We start from the raw sequence: 15,306 nt of genomic DNA, 5'->3' as shown, positions 1-15,306 counted from the left end.
GCAGTAGCGAGCAAAGGTTTGGTCTCTTGTTAGGTAGCTAAAGTCTGTTAACAGCAGTTGAAATGGTCTTCATCTCCATGGGTAAGAAAATGAGACACAACAAAAAAACAAACAAACAACAAAGCAAAACAAAAAGCTTTTAAGGCAGATTCTGTCAAGCATGAAATCCCACTGCTTTGGCATGCTGAAAATCCATGAAGAACATCAAGAAAAAAACAGGTAAGTGTGAATAAATGCGCATATTAGTATCTTGCCCCTCCACCACCACCTTAATGTTTCTCTTGGGTTGGAAGAAAATGTAAATAGTGTTTGTATTCTTATTAATAAGGTTGTGAGAAATGCAGGATCTGTCATGTTACAAGCTGTGGGATACACTTGCAGGTCATTTACTGAGAAAACAGGTTTTCTTTTTAAGAGTTTCCAAATACTATATATTTCTTTTGCCCCAAGGAAAAAGAAACTCTCTTTTTTTCTTACTTTTTAAGATGTGAGATGGAGTTACATACAGACTTTTGGGTGATGGAAACCAGCTCATTTCACAAAGGCTTGTGATATGTCACTTGGAAGGGGATAGCCAGCTTGGGCAGAGAAAAGCACTTCCCCTCCTGCAGGTTCACACAGGACTTCTCTGAGAGGTGGATGTGCTTACATGGAGCATCTCTAGCAGATTGTGCAGAGACCTGGGGGTCCTGGGCGTCACACAGGAAGCATATTCAAGCAGGAGGAGATCTGGCAGTTGGACTGAGCATTTGTTTACAGCCTGTTCTCTTGCCTGAGTTTCTCTGAAATATGTGAGGGGTGCCTGGCAACTGCAGCAGTGTGACCACCGTGAGCAGTGCGGGTCCCAACTAAACTGTGCTGCCATGTGCAGTGTCTCCTTGCTGCAGCACTGGGGCTCTTCTGGGCAGAGGGTTGACACCTCTTGGGCATCCTTCATATGCACCAATCCCTTGGTTCCTTCATTTTTCCTACCTTCCCAGCTATGTCCTTAGGGCTGGACTGGTGGGAAAACAGACCACATTAGGGCATTATCCTAGGAAAGGATGGTGCAGGAGCCCCAGGCCTGTAGCACTTGGTGTTACATGCACAGTTTTACACATACACCAGGTACCACCTTCCTCTCCAAAGCCTTTCATGCATTGGAAGAGGGGTAGCATTCAGTTTTAAAGGGGAGATAGAGCTAATTGTCAGTTTGTTCCTTATGGCAAGTTCTGTGACCTTGGAGGTAGGCAGCAGCCAGGTACCACTGCTAGGAGATAGACCAAGGTCCAGCAGGGCTCTGCTCTCTGCAGTTGACGTCTTTCCAGCTCGTGTAAAACCCCATGCACAGTTGAACAATCTCCTATCTCCTGTGGTGCAGCTGTGTGGAAGATGAGCCCTGCTACCAGCACGCCCAGCATCCAGATCCGTGCCATTCTTCTAACAGCATCTTCCCAAGTCACTTGTTGTGACTCTCTGGTCCCTGCTTGGAATATTTTGGCTGAGGGAGTCTCGGTGACAGCTCTCTTCCAGGGTTAAAAGACTTTGTGTCCTTGAGGGCTTGATGTTCAAAACACCCACACAAACATACTTTTCTTGAAAACAAGATTTATTAAAAGTAGGAGGAAAATCAGATCAAAGAGAATAATGTGTTCAACTCAGAGGGCTGGATAATCTGTATCCCAGAATATTTAAACAGCGGTGGAAGAAACTATGAATCCATTGCAAGCTTTTGTAATGAATCTGTCAAATCAGAGGCTGCCATCTGACTAGAAAATAACGGATTATTTAGCATATATTTCTAAAACAGGGACAAATTACCAGAGCAGACTGGTCTTAACTCAGTAATATGCAAAGTTTCAGAACAAACTTTGAAGGGCAAAATAAGTAAGAAATGTAAGTAACAGTAACAGTTGTATTAGGAATTTGCTGAAGATAGATCAGGCCTATCAGATAGTTTGCACTGCAAAGGTCACTGACTTTTAAGAGGAAATAAACTTGCTGGCCCTCCTTAAGCCAGGAAGGTTGGACCAGTTTACCTCCAGAGGTCCCTTCCAATTTTGTTCTGTAATTCTCTGAAGTGCAGCAGCTCTAATTAATGAGAGCTGCAGTAAAGCTGCAGGTGCCACCCAGGAGTGTATCAGCAAAGATGTAGAAGTTAAATGTTGCCAGCAGAACTCCCAAAGAATAGTCAAGGGACTAGTCTCACTTAAGACATCGCCTTGGCTCAAAAAAAAAAAAAAGTGTTAATGGATTTGCACTGGTATATTATTAAGAGAAGTATTGCCAATACAGATGAAGATTGAAATGTGTTGCAGGACAGCTGGGGAAGACTATAGGCCTGGAGTAGTCCAAACAGGATGAAATGTGGCAGAACAGAGCAAAGTTGTGTGCTCAGGACTATAGAAAAGGTGAAAAGAGCTGCTTCAGGTAGGAGAAATCCCTGCCGTGAAAAAAGCAGGTAGGAACTGGAAGTGGAAAATTATCCTGCTGTCTGAGCACTGAAGGCCCCTACAGTCTCCCCACAGGTGTGGTAGCAAAGCCTTAACTGTTCTCAAGAGGGTGTTTAGTAAGTTTACTGGTGGGGTCTTGTCATAGATGTTGTATGTCTGATTTCCTGTCTTCCCTGCTGTCCTGATGTGTGTGATCACAGAATCACAGAATCACAGAATTTCTAGGTTGCAAGAGACCTCAAGATCATCGAGTCCAACCTCTGACCTAACGCTAACAGTCCCCACTAAACCATATCCCTGAGCTCTACATCTAAACGTCTTTTGAAGACTTCCAGGGATGGTGACTCCACCACCTCCCTGGGCAGCCTGTTCCAGTGTCTAACAACCCTTTCAGTAAAGAAGTTCTTCCTAACATCCAACCTAAAACTCCCCTGGCGCAACTTAAGCCCATTCCCCCTCGTGCTGTCACCAGGCACGTGGGAGAATAGACCAACCCCCACCTCACTACAGCCTCCTTTAAGGTATCTGTAGAGAGCGATAAGGTCGCCCCTGAGCCTCCTCTTCTCCAGGCTGAATAAGCCCAGCTCCTTCAGCCGCTCCTCGTAGGACTTGTTCTCCAGGCCCCTCACCAGCTTCGTCGCCCTTCTCTGGACCTGCTCAAGCACCTCGATGTCCTTCTTGTAGCGAGGGGCCCAAAAGTGAACACAGTACTCGAGGTGCGGCCTCACCAGAGCCGAGTACAGGGGGACGATCACCTCCCTAGCCCTGCTGGTCACAGTGTTTCTGATACAAGCCAGGATGCCGTTGGCCTTCTCGGCCACCTGAGCACACTGCTGGCTCATATTCAGCCGACTGTCCACCATCACTCCCAGGTCCTTCTCTGCCTGGCAGCTCTCCAACCACTCATCTCCCAGCCTTTGGGAGGCGGTTCTGAAGGGCAGAGGGGTCCAGGAAGGCTGGGCGCTCTTCAAGAGGGAAATCCTAATGGCGCAGGAGCGGTCTGTCCCCATGTGCCCAAAGATGAGCCAGCGGGGAAGAAGACCAGCCTGGCTCAACAGAGAACTGTGGCTTGAGCTTAGGAGAAAAAAGTGGTTTTATAATCTTTTGGAAAAGTAGGGAGGACTATAAGGATGTAGCGAGGCTGTGCAGGGACAAAATTAGGAAAGCCAAAGCTCATCTGGAGCTCAATCTGGCTACTGCCGTTAAAGATAACAAAAAACATTTTTATAAATACATCAACACAAAAAGGAGGACTAAGGAGAATCTCCATCCTTTACTGGATGTGGGGGGAAACTTAGTTACAAGAGATGAGGAAAAGGCGGAGGTGCTCAATGCCTTCTTTGCCTCAGTCTTCAGTGGCAATACCGGTTGTTCTCTGGATACCCAGTACCCTGAGCTGGTGGAAGGGGATGGGGAGCAGGATGTGGCCCTCACCATCCACGAAGAACTGGTTGGTGACCTGCTACGGCACTTGGATGTGCACAAATTGATGGGGCCGGATGGGATCCACCCAAGGGTACTGAGAGAACTGGCAGAGGAGCTGGCCAAGCCACTATCCATCATTTATCAGCAGTCCTGGCTATCGGGGGAGGTCCCAGCTGACTGGCGGCTAGCAAATGTGACGCCCATCTACAAGAAGGGCCGGAGGGCAGACCCGGGAAACTACAGGCCGGTCAGTTTGACCTCAGTACCAGGGAAGCTCATGGAGCAGAAACTCTTGAGAGTCATCATGCGGCACTTGCAGGGCAAGCAGGCGATCAGGCCCAGTCAGCATGGGTTTATGGAAGGCAGATCCTGCTTGACGAACCTGATCTCCTTCTATGACAAAGTGATGCGCTTGGCCTTGTTGAACTTCGTGCAGTTGACCTCAGCCCATCAGTGCAGCCTATCCAGATCCTCCTGCAGAGCTTTCCTACCCTCGAGCAGATCGACACATGCGCATAGCTTGGTGTCATCTGCAAATGTGTGATGTGACACATCGTAGTGTCACTGCTCATCTTAGTGTCTGATGAAGGTAGGCGATACCAGGGAGGGAAATCATGGCAGGTCATGAATTTATTATGCCTCCACTAGGTGGGTTTGGTGTAGTGATCACTCGGACACCAGGGTTCTTTCAGGATCAGTAACCTGCTACTTCTTTATTGATGACATAACATTAGCTCTCTCTTACTGAGACCTAACTTCATCTTTCATATTGATGGGCATATCTTCATTCTTCCTTGTTGCATTCCCATCTGGAGGACGGGCTCCCTTCCTATACTATTTGCCCCACAGCAGTACTTTTCCAACTTTGCCCCTGCAAACACCCAGCGACTTCCATGCCTTAATGGCCAGAGAACAGCAACCCCAGATGGCAAGTTGTCTCCTGAATCATCCTTCTTTGTTCCCTCTAAACTCTTTACATTCCTGATGGCCTCATCGTTAAGAGTCTGATGTTATCACCAACCATGGGGCTTGTCGACCCCCATGGCCACGCTCTCCCACAGGTGAGGGCATAATAAGCCTGCTTCTATATGATGAGCTTGTTGCAAGGAGAGTTCTTGTCAATAGCTGTGGGCACCTGAGGAGTGATTATTCTAACCTGCCTTACACACCACTCCTAGGTAGGAAGTATCTTCTGTTCTTCTCTCTAGGGTGGAAGAGAACACTTTAGGAAGCTGAGATGCTCCTCACAGGGGGTTTCAGCCACCCTAATAACTGCTGGAGGGGCCACACAGCAGGGCACAGGCAAACCAGGAGGATTATGGAGGGCTTTGGTGAAAATGTCCTCACAGAGGTGACTGAGGAGCTGATGAAGGGAGGTTCTCTGTTGGACCTGATTGTCACAGAGAAGGAAAAATGATTAGGGTTGTGAAGGTCAGGTCTCTGGTGCGTGCAGTCTCATTTGTGTGGGGAGAAAAGAGCTCTGCACATCAAGGAGCACTAAGTATGTGCTGGCATAAGCTGTGTCTGCTGGGTTTCCCTCTCTAGCCCTGTTTTGAAGCTTTTTGCCAGGGCAGTGACCATCAAAATCACCAAATGATATTTTTCAACCTAATGGCAAAGAAACAGTAAATTTGTTTACATGTTTACAGCTGTAGATCTGAATGAAATGATGCAGGGAAGAATTCAGACATTAGATATTCCCAATTTAATTGTAGTCTTCATCCATTAGCCAAAATGTCATTTCCCTCTCTTTGCAATCATGTTAATTTAATTCTTGAGCATCTTTCCATTTTCATAGGTTGTTGCTTCACTGAGTCAGCTTCATGTACTAAATTGAATAATAGTGAGCTCCTAGAGCAAAACCGTATGAGATCCAGACGTTGGCACAGCACTTCTTACTGCATCATAAACACAATGGAGCCTTTTTCTGTGTGCTTCACCACCAAACTTAGCTTCAAGCAAGAGAGATATACTGTCCTGTAACAGACATATTGTCCGTTCTAGGCTCACAAAAGCATTTGGCACTAAGCCTCTGCTTCAGTAAAGAAAAAGACTACTTTGCCTTCTAGCCACAGTATCTTTTCATTCCTAGGTGTACATGAAAGGAGAAATACCCATTTTTCTTTGCTGTGCATTCTACCTGCTCATCACTACCTATCTTTAAATCTTTTATTAAATAAATTTTGGTGAGATAACCTCCATCACTGTCTTTAAAACTTTGGGGAATCAAGATCAGTCCAGGTTTTCTGTAGTTCATGCTCATTTGCTCCCAGGCTTGGCAAATCCAAGTAGTCTCTCCTTTCACTAATGTCTGTATTTGGGTTGAGGTCCAGACCTGAGCTCTGGACTGTGGGGTTCAAACAAAGACTGAAGCGTTAGAGTGGTTGGAGGAGAGGTGAGGACAAACTCAAATGCCTTCTCAAGCCTTAAATTGTGCCACATTCTGTCAAAATACAAGTGGATCCATGTTATCTCTATTTTTCTGTTGCTGATCAAAAAAAAAAAAACATCCTGAACAGGGGCCAGGAGATACCCAAGCTGGCAGCTGCCATTGCAGAAATGATTTCAATACACCTCTTCAGAAGGGCAGTGCCTTGCCATCATTTCTCTCTTGAACAAGTTCTCTGGTCTGACCATGGACTGCTGAGTCCAGCTGGCCCTGTATCTCTTCTGGGTCCTACGAACCTCTCTTTAGATCCCCTGTTATGCTCCATTCAGTCATTCAGTCACCATTTACTTCCTTCTTGTGTTTGCCTTTGTACATGAATTTTTCAGTCCTATCTGCCATCACCCCTAGGTGATGCCTGTACTTGTCAGCTCAGCAGTGCCAGGAGACGTTTGCCAGGCTGGACCTCAGCTGTCTCTCCTGTCTCATTGTCAGCGCAGGTTCTGCTCCTGGTTGTGGATGAAAACGGCTGGGTCTCTCCCTGACAGTTCAGGAGTAAGGATAGGCCAGCGATCATTCCCAGCAGACATCTCAGATATAACCCAACCTGTTTTGGAGTGTAAAATGGGTCAGTAGTGTAGAAACGGGCAGTTGTGTTGACATTAGGCCCAGGAATGATCTTATGCACATTTCATTTACTATCTTCAACATTCAGGCATGTCTGTGCTAAAAGAAACTGCACAATGCATTATGTTTCATTCCAAAAACTGGTCTAACAACACTCAGGTGCTTGCAGGTATCCTGGAAGTGCTCTAAATTTTCAGGCCAGTCACTGTTTTTTGTGGATTTATTTATTTATTTATTTTTTATTTTCTTCTGTTCCCTTTCCCCACTTGCATTTGCATTCTCTGTACCGTGTTTAGTGGAAGGGTCACAGATCAGCCTATTTTTTACTACTGTAGCAGAAAAGGGTCAGGTTCTCATTTGGAGCTGCAGCCACAGCAGGTGAGGCTTAAACAAATATGAGAGCAGTGAGGTTACATAACACAGCTTTAGTACAGCCAGTGTTGGCCCAGCCAAGATCCTGAGTGTTAGCAGAGTTGTAAAGACCCCTCTCATACCTGGACTGGCTTGACTCAACATTGCCAGTCCCTTTATAGCTAGGCCAGTATCGCTTTTGTGTCTGTACTGGTGAAATCACAACACAAATTGTAGAGGAGATGCATCCATAAACAAAAGGTGGGAATAGCTGTATAGTTTCCAGTGCAGCAAAAGCTGAGCTGCTCATCATTGCTTAGTGGCTAAGATGGTGAGCAGAGAATCATAGGTACCAAAACACTGAAACCACTAAATCATAGAATAGCCTGAATTGGAAGGGACCCACAAGGATTGAGAAGTCACTCTTTGTAGATGACATCAAGCTACTTAGTTTGCCCAGCCCAAGTAAAATGGCGGGGATCATCGTAGGGCCCGCAGTGACACAATGGACAGCATGCTCAGAGGTGGGGTTCTTCTGGAGCTCTGGGGTGGCCTCTCTGTCGAACTACAGTCCAGCTTGTTGCTCAGAAATAGCTTGGCCTCAGAGACCTGTGAGCAGATGGTGGTGGCTCAGAAATGGAGTGTGCGTGCTCATCCATTTTGGTCTCTGAGTCCTGTAGCAGCACTCACAGGATCGTAGGGCTGGCTGAAGGAGGATGGAGCTGTTCCTGCACCTTGTTGTGTGGTGGAACCCCACACCAACAATGAGAGGAAGCATGTCCAGGGGAGCAGACCCACAGTGTCCCCTCCCCATCCTGTTTTACAGCCCACCATGAGCAAGGAGATGGAAGTGCTGGGGCTGTCTCTGAACTGCCAAGCCTAGCATTTAGATTTACTGTTAAATCGGTGACAATTTTCTGAGAGCATCTCATAAGGGAATGAGGCATTGTAAACACAACTAATCCCCGCTGCTCTGGGAGGTGATTGGAGATAAGGCGAAAAGGAGAGAGACCCTTTCAGGAACATGCAGGGTCTCCAGCAACTGTCAGCAAAAGGAGTGTGCTGTGGAGTGTCTGTGGTTTGTATGTATGTGCTGCTATTTCTGATGGTTACCACAGCAACACTTGCGTCCTGTGATACACGTTCTGCCTTGTGAAGTACAAGCACACAGAGGTGCTTGGAAGTGCATTCCCAAAGAAAGAAAGCCTCTTGTGTTCCCGTCTTTCTGCACATACCCCCCAGCCCTGCCCGTGGACCCTCTTTCTCTGGTACTTGCTCTCTGTCTCATACTCTGTGATGCAAAGTAGGGAAATAACAGAGGGTGAGATGGTAATGGTCAGTGTGCACAGGAAGATATTTCAGGTTCCTTTTTTTACCCTCTTATCAGCTGTTTGCTTTTGGCAGGATTTGGCTCCCACCTGCTCCTTTATCTTTCCATTCATAAAGAAAGGTAATGTGCCCATGAATTTGACATTGTAACCCAGTTTTACCTGCAGCCAAGACTGAGCCATGAGCTGTGACAAAGTGGAGATGCTGGGGAGTTGTCTTTTACACAACACCTCTTTTCACAGACCTCAAAACACAGAAAAGAAAAAAAAATATAAAAGAAAAAAAATCAATAAAGCAATGAATAAACTTGCTTTGTCCTGCATAAAATGTGTCCTTTGGAGGTCTTCTGGAATCAGGAGTACACAAAAACTGTTGCAGTGTAAACTACACAGTGTGCTTTAGGGAGATAATATTGACAGTGTATGAAGACCTGAGCCACAGAAAAGTGGACAGGGCTTAATTATCTCCTCTTTCTCCCAAGGAAGAGCTAGAGGCAGCAGCCTATGATACCATCAGGAGGCAAGTTTCAAAGCAAGCATGGGGAGGTGGTTCTTCAGTAGTTCAACCGTGATTGGTACTAAGGAAGCATTGCCTATTTTGTGTCGTTATTGATAATTAACATAACATTCAATTATTATGACTGCGTATGTTGTCATTAGTCATGTTCTGTCAAGTTGTGTTATCTGACTGCTGAGAATTAATTTGAAAGGTTTCCTTCAAACCTGTGAATTTTCTCCACAGCATGTATGTCCTTTTAGTAGATTTTTTTTTTGAGCTGTATGTTTATTTATGTCTGCTTCTTGCATAAGTATTCATTTGATCAAATCATGAATTCTTAGTATCAACTCATGTTTTGCTGCATATATTCTTTTCCATCCATTCTATCACAAAAGGATAATATGTAAATGCTTTGATTATTTTTAGAAGTGTTTCTTAAGTTGTCTGTAATACTGAAGGCAGTGATGCTGACAAATAATGGTCATTGGTGTCATGTCAACACAAGCTAAAGCAATTATTTTTCAGCCATCTAACACCACAAAAACAGATGTAGGAAGAAACTGCCAATTAAAGATGAAAGCAGGGTCAGGTATATAGTCTGTGATTAAACTGATACTTAATGCACAGTTTTTCTTATGCTTTTCTGTTGAGCTGTTCCCTTAAATTACTAAATCTCTGGAGCTGTTTAAAACACATTCCCGCTTTATTCTTGAACTTCTAGACTGAGTTGGTTGCCTGGACCCTGGCAATTACCTCGTCTCTTGAAATTCTAAATACCTCAGACAAGCACTGGTGTGCTAACGGTCATATATAGTTGCATTTTGTCTGATGCTGTTCATATAGTTGGTGTTTTACACTGGAGTGTCTCTTCCCCAGAACAGGGTTGCTTTGTTCAGGCATCTTCTCATTTGCTCCCATGCCTCAGACTCCATTTAACCCATATAACACCAGCACAACCCTAAATCCTTTCAGGGAAGGAGACTGAATTTAGGGTGCAGTTTTAAAGAAGAAACGTTGCTTCCAGTCACATGAATCAGCTTTGGGGCAGCAGGACTGGGTGTGCAAGGTGTCCATGTGTGAAGAAGCAGTTGCCTTGTCAGAGCCTGAGGCTGACTTGTGGCAGGAGTTGTATGGCAATTTATGGCATCAAAAGGAGTTGTATGGCAAGTTGTATGGCATCAAAACAACCTCATAAAATCTTGGGCAAAAAGGGCAAAACTGAAGGTACCAGGGTGTTGGTTATAACATCTAAAATGTGGCGGACTTGGGCAGGGAGACAGCATAGGAGTTTTCCCTGAGATCTTGGTGGACTTTGTATCCAGCCCCACAGAGAGGAAGAAAATGGAATTAGTGAAGTGCACATTTTTAGAAGACGTTGTGGTTTTGAAACCACACTTACTCTGCCACTTTGTGATTTAGTGCTTGCATCTGGGTTAGGATAAGATGACCCACCTTCTCTATGATGCCCTGGTTGGATGATTAGTTCAACTCCAGACATCTGTGCTCAGGCGTGCCCATTTCCAGTACCCTTGAAAATTGGTACAGATCCAGAAGCAGAAAGCCACAGTGAAGCAGCAGCTTGTACTGAAGATGTGCTTGTGTCACCAAGAACAGACCAGAGCTCTTGCTTTGTGATAGCTGAGCAGGGAGTTGCTCTGTGCAAAAGGTAGGGGGAGCCCACTGGCTGCACTGTTATAGAGCTGGGTTGTGGTGTGTGCACAGCCAGGATGAGCATCCATGTGCACTGTAGTCACTATTAGGGGTCAAGAAGTCAGACTTCACCATAACAACATATATATATGTATGTATATATAGGGAAAAAAAAAAAAAGTATGATTGAGATACCAATTGGAAATATACCAATCCTTACCCAGATCCCTCTACAAAAGTGACACTGGGTTTTGCACCCAAGACTTGCCAAGGATGTGGTGAACATGCAAGGACAGTCACTGATGTGCAAGGGGTGCTGATTCCAGATGTGACTGAGTTTTTAGCCAGATTTCTTATCTCCTGAGGCACTCACAGCTCCTCTGGAGAGATGCATCGCCATCTGGTCCTTTGTGTCTCATGGAACAGCTCTGAGTGCTGACCCATCCCTGCTAACAGTCTGTGACCATAGCCACCACTCCCATCCCAAACCATGCCCAAAGCACCTCAGCCTTTCCTTTTCTGCAGCTGCTCGTCCTCTTCCTCAGTCCTGGATGGAATCTCTCCACAAGCAGCCTGTGAGAAGGAACCGAAACCTCCAGGGCAAAAGTTTTTGTGTTTTCATGAGGGAGCTCCCTCAGTGCTCTTCTGTGCCATCAGTCCATAAAAGCACCGTGCTGGGACAGACAGCCCAACTCCCTGCCCATCAGAAGGCAGGCCCAGATGCTGAGGGAAAGGATGTATGAATAGGGTAAGCACGCAGTGATGTGTCTTGCTGTGAATCAAAGCTCAGCTTCATTCCAGATTCTCTCAACCTCCACAAAACCCTGATACAATGAATTCTCAATTTAGTTATGTATCATATAAGAATGTACTGCTCTGTTCATGCCTACATTATTATCCTTCATTCATCACCTCCACCCTGATCTCTCTCTCCAAGTTGGCAAGTCCATGTCAATTTTGTGGCTTGTTGAATGGAAGCTATATCTTTCTGGGGACAGAGAAATGAGAACTGGGTATTGCATCCAAGATGAAGGCCTGCCATGGATTTATGGAGTGACATAATAATGTTTCCAGTTTATTTGCTGTTTCTTTGCTGACATTTGATTGCTGTTGCACTGCTAAGCATTGAATTGTTATTTGCAGAGAATAACTATAAGGACTCTGAGATCTTTGAGTGGTAATAGCTAATTCTGAACCTGTCATTGTTTACACATATAAATAGCTAGGGTTGATTTTCTGCATGCCTTACTGCATCTATCAACACTGAATTTCTTCTGCCATATCATAGCCAGTCATTTAGAATGATGGCGCACTTTTGCACTTCTTTGCCATCAGGTTTGGTTTTTACTACCTGGAATTAGTTTGTCTTATGACTAATTTTGTCAGCTCATTCACTCTTTCAGGTGGTTTTTGAATATGGTGAGCAGTTCAAACCCTGTGAGTAGCTTCCCAGCCTGTTTCCTATGCCTTAATTGGTTGCTTGTCTCTGAGACCTTCTCCCTTAGCTGCAATAAAATTGTTAAGTGAAAGATAAATATTCTATTTGGATTAAGGTACAAACATGGAGAGACACTGGCCCCATGGAGGCAATTCTTCCACCTTCCTGGGTGATTCCTGAAGCTGGTGTGGTGACCTTCTGGAGATACCTCTGCCTTTCCAGCAATCACATATGGTGACACGCTCAGATTTGGGCATCCCCCTGTTAGCAACCTAAAATGGGTTGGAAGTCTTAAGTTTCTCGTTTTCTCTAATTCACACCATTTTTGTGTTGATTCACTGCTTATTAAGGCTCCTACCAGTTTGTCTAGTGCCCACTGAGCAGTAATGGACCACTTCCACATCTGAGTTTCTTTAGGGTGGCTACCATCTGGTCCTAGTAAATTGTTATTATTAGTTTATTAATTTGTCCTAAAAACTCTTCATCTGCTGCTTCAATTTAAGAGTCTTTCTGGTGATTAAGGGACTGGAGCATCTGCCATATGAGGAAAGTCTGAGAGAGCTGGGATTATTTAGCCTCAAAATGAAATAGCTCAGAGGGGTTTGTCAATTGGTTTAAATACCTTTTGCCAGAGGGAGTACAGAAGATAGAGCCAGGCTGTTCATAGTGGTGCCCAATGAAAGAGCAAGAGGCAATTGGCACAATTGAAAGAGAGGAATTTTTCCTTAAATATAATAATTTATATTTATTTTTACTGTTAGGGTGGTTGAAAAGTTGCCCAGAGAGGTTGTGGAGGCTCAGTCCTTGGAGTTATTCAAAGGCTTATCTGTACACAGTTCTGGGCAGCCAGCTCTGTCTGACCCTGCTCTGCGCAGGAGGGTTGGATGGATGACCTCCAACCTCAGCATGTGAGTGATTCTGGCCCTGTAAAATAGGCTATAAAACAGGAGGAGACCCTCCCCAAAGTCTGCAGTGAATATTCCTCCAAATATGAGCTGTTTTGTGGTGGCCTTGCCTTTCTTGGGCACTCCCTATACACCTTGATCATCTTTTAGTTTTATAGGCTCTGTGGTAAGTTTCTTGTGCCTGGAGAAGATTTTATTATTGGTTTTTATTGTTTTCAGAAGATTGCTTTTTAAAATCGTTTTCAGCCTTACCATGACTGGATTTTGTGCTCTTTTCTGTTTTTCTCATTTGGACATGATTTCCTTTTTCTGAAGAATGTCATTTTACTCTTAATAGTCTCCATTACTCTGCTGTTTAACCATGAGAGCTCCTACTCTGCTATTTAACCAGGAGAGCTCCTTTCTGATCCTTGTTATAGGTGATATATATTTATTCTAAGTCTCTAATATGGTTTCTTAGTGTAATTTCCTTGCCACCTGCAAGCAGTTTATCTTTTTGGCATGTGCTTTTTAAGTTTAGGAAGTTCCTTGTCCTGTCTCTGGATGGGATAAATCGCCTTCCACAGTGCCTGTTAGCAGAGCCAGCTTGGATTGCACACCGAACTTTAAAATTATGGTGGTTTTAGACCAAGAACCTCTGCTGTAGGTGATCTGTCCTGTTCCTAGTGTAAGAAAAGCTATTTTATTGCCTGGAATTTTAGAAAATTATATAGGACTATAGCTGGAAAAGTGAGGCAAGTCTGCATTCATTTTCTGATCTCTGCATAATACTGCTTAATTTTCTGACAGATATGTGTACCTAGTTGCATGAATAATTAAATATTTTATGTTAAAGGTCTTTGCAAAACCACCAGCTTGACTTTTTCCCACTAACTTGCATTTACTGGCATTGATGGCCCTCACTGATACTCTATTAAAAATGAACAAACGTCTGGGGCAGTAACATTACTTCATCAGCCGTACGTAACTGTAATGAACAGGAGATTGTCAGCCCTGAGAACACAAACAACCCATGAATGGCTTGCTTAATTGCTGGTTATTTATATTGACCACTGTGAATTTAAAAGTAATGTGCCAGGATATTTGAGTCTGTGAATTACACACAGGTGTAATTCTTGGGGCAAGTATCAGCTTCCAGTGCTTAGGCTTGGTGGGTGCCATTCATTTGTGTGATGGATTTGGTGCCCGATTAATGTGGGTGTCAGCAGGGGGGACTGATGAAGCTGTGTCCCCTTTGTCCCTGCCAGAACATCCACCTGGTGGCCAAGTGGCTGAGTTCTTTGGAGAAGAAGCTGGAGCAGCACAGTGAGAGCAGCCACCAAGATTTCCGTGTCTTCATTAGTGCGGAGCCAGCACCCTCCCCGGACAGCCACATCATTCCTCAGGGCATCCTGGAGAACTCTATCAAAATCACCAATGAGGCCCCAACCGGGATGCACGCAAACCTGCACAAAGCCCTTGACAACTTCACCCAGGTAGGAGGGGCAGCGGGGACATCCCGTCGGTGGTGGAGCAGCTTGGAGCTGCTGGAGCTGTGACACGTGGGGACTCCGCCAGTCCCAGGCTGAGAGGGTGCGAGTCCCTTCACATCTCAGTCTCCAGGTCCATCAAGCCCTTCTCTGTTCTCCAGATCTCTTTCCCAGCACTCATTTTCCAAGGGAGAAATCCTGAATCGTCACATTCTTGCAGATGTTCACAGCCAGATTTCTGTCCAATTCACTCATTTTATCATCAATATATAATTCTTAAAATAACTGTTTTTTTTTTTGTTTTTTTTTTTTACAGAATCAAACTTCTGAATACAGCATTTGGGAGAAACTTTTGTCATGATTTGACTTGACTTCTGTATTTGTGTCACTCCATTTTGGGCTGCTGAGTGACGTATTACAACTGTCATCTATCACTCAGCAACATGGAGAGAAGACCAGCTTAAACCTTGCATTTTGCCCTGCTGGTTAACTGGGGTTAGAGATCTGATGCTGCTGATGCAATGCATCCCAGATCACTGTTCCGAGAAGTTCAGGGGGACTTTGCCCTGTGTGACTCAAGGCCCATTCAGCTCAAAACCTCACTGACATCACAACTACTGTGATTTAGCACTGCAGTCTCTCTGCAGGGAGGGCTTACTTTTCCAGATGAAGATAAAGTAGTCTGTCTTGAGTATTGGTGTCCCATGAGGAGAGTAGCCGATGGTAGGTTGTTTGTTGCTTTTATCACATGCAGCCCACATTTATCATATACCCACATTCCCATTGCAATGGCCAC

The 15,306-nt window shown here is 44.9% G+C and overlaps 1 protein-coding gene across 6 annotated transcripts in view; it reads left to right on the top strand.

The window, feature by feature from the left end:
- The window catches only part of DNAH9 (dynein axonemal heavy chain 9), a 200,549-nt gene that overhangs the window by 163,391 nt on the left and 21,852 nt on the right, over nt 1-15,306 (top strand). For all 6 annotated transcript variants that reach the window (XM_072025908.1, XM_072025907.1, XM_072025906.1 and 3 more), the window contains one exon: nt 14,289-14,516. In XM_072025908.1, coding sequence (XP_071882009.1) covers nt 14,289-14,516 — 228 coding nt within the window. The remainder of the gene's footprint in view (nt 1-14,288; nt 14,517-15,306) is intronic.

The sequence above is a fragment of the Anas platyrhynchos genome, chromosome 19, assembly GCF_047663525.1.
Source record: "Anas platyrhynchos isolate ZD024472 breed Pekin duck chromosome 19, IASCAAS_PekinDuck_T2T, whole genome shotgun sequence".
In the NCBI taxonomy this organism is placed as follows: Eukaryota; Metazoa; Chordata; class Aves; order Anseriformes; family Anatidae; genus Anas; species Anas platyrhynchos.
This window is presented reverse-complemented; position numbering and strand designations above follow the sequence as displayed.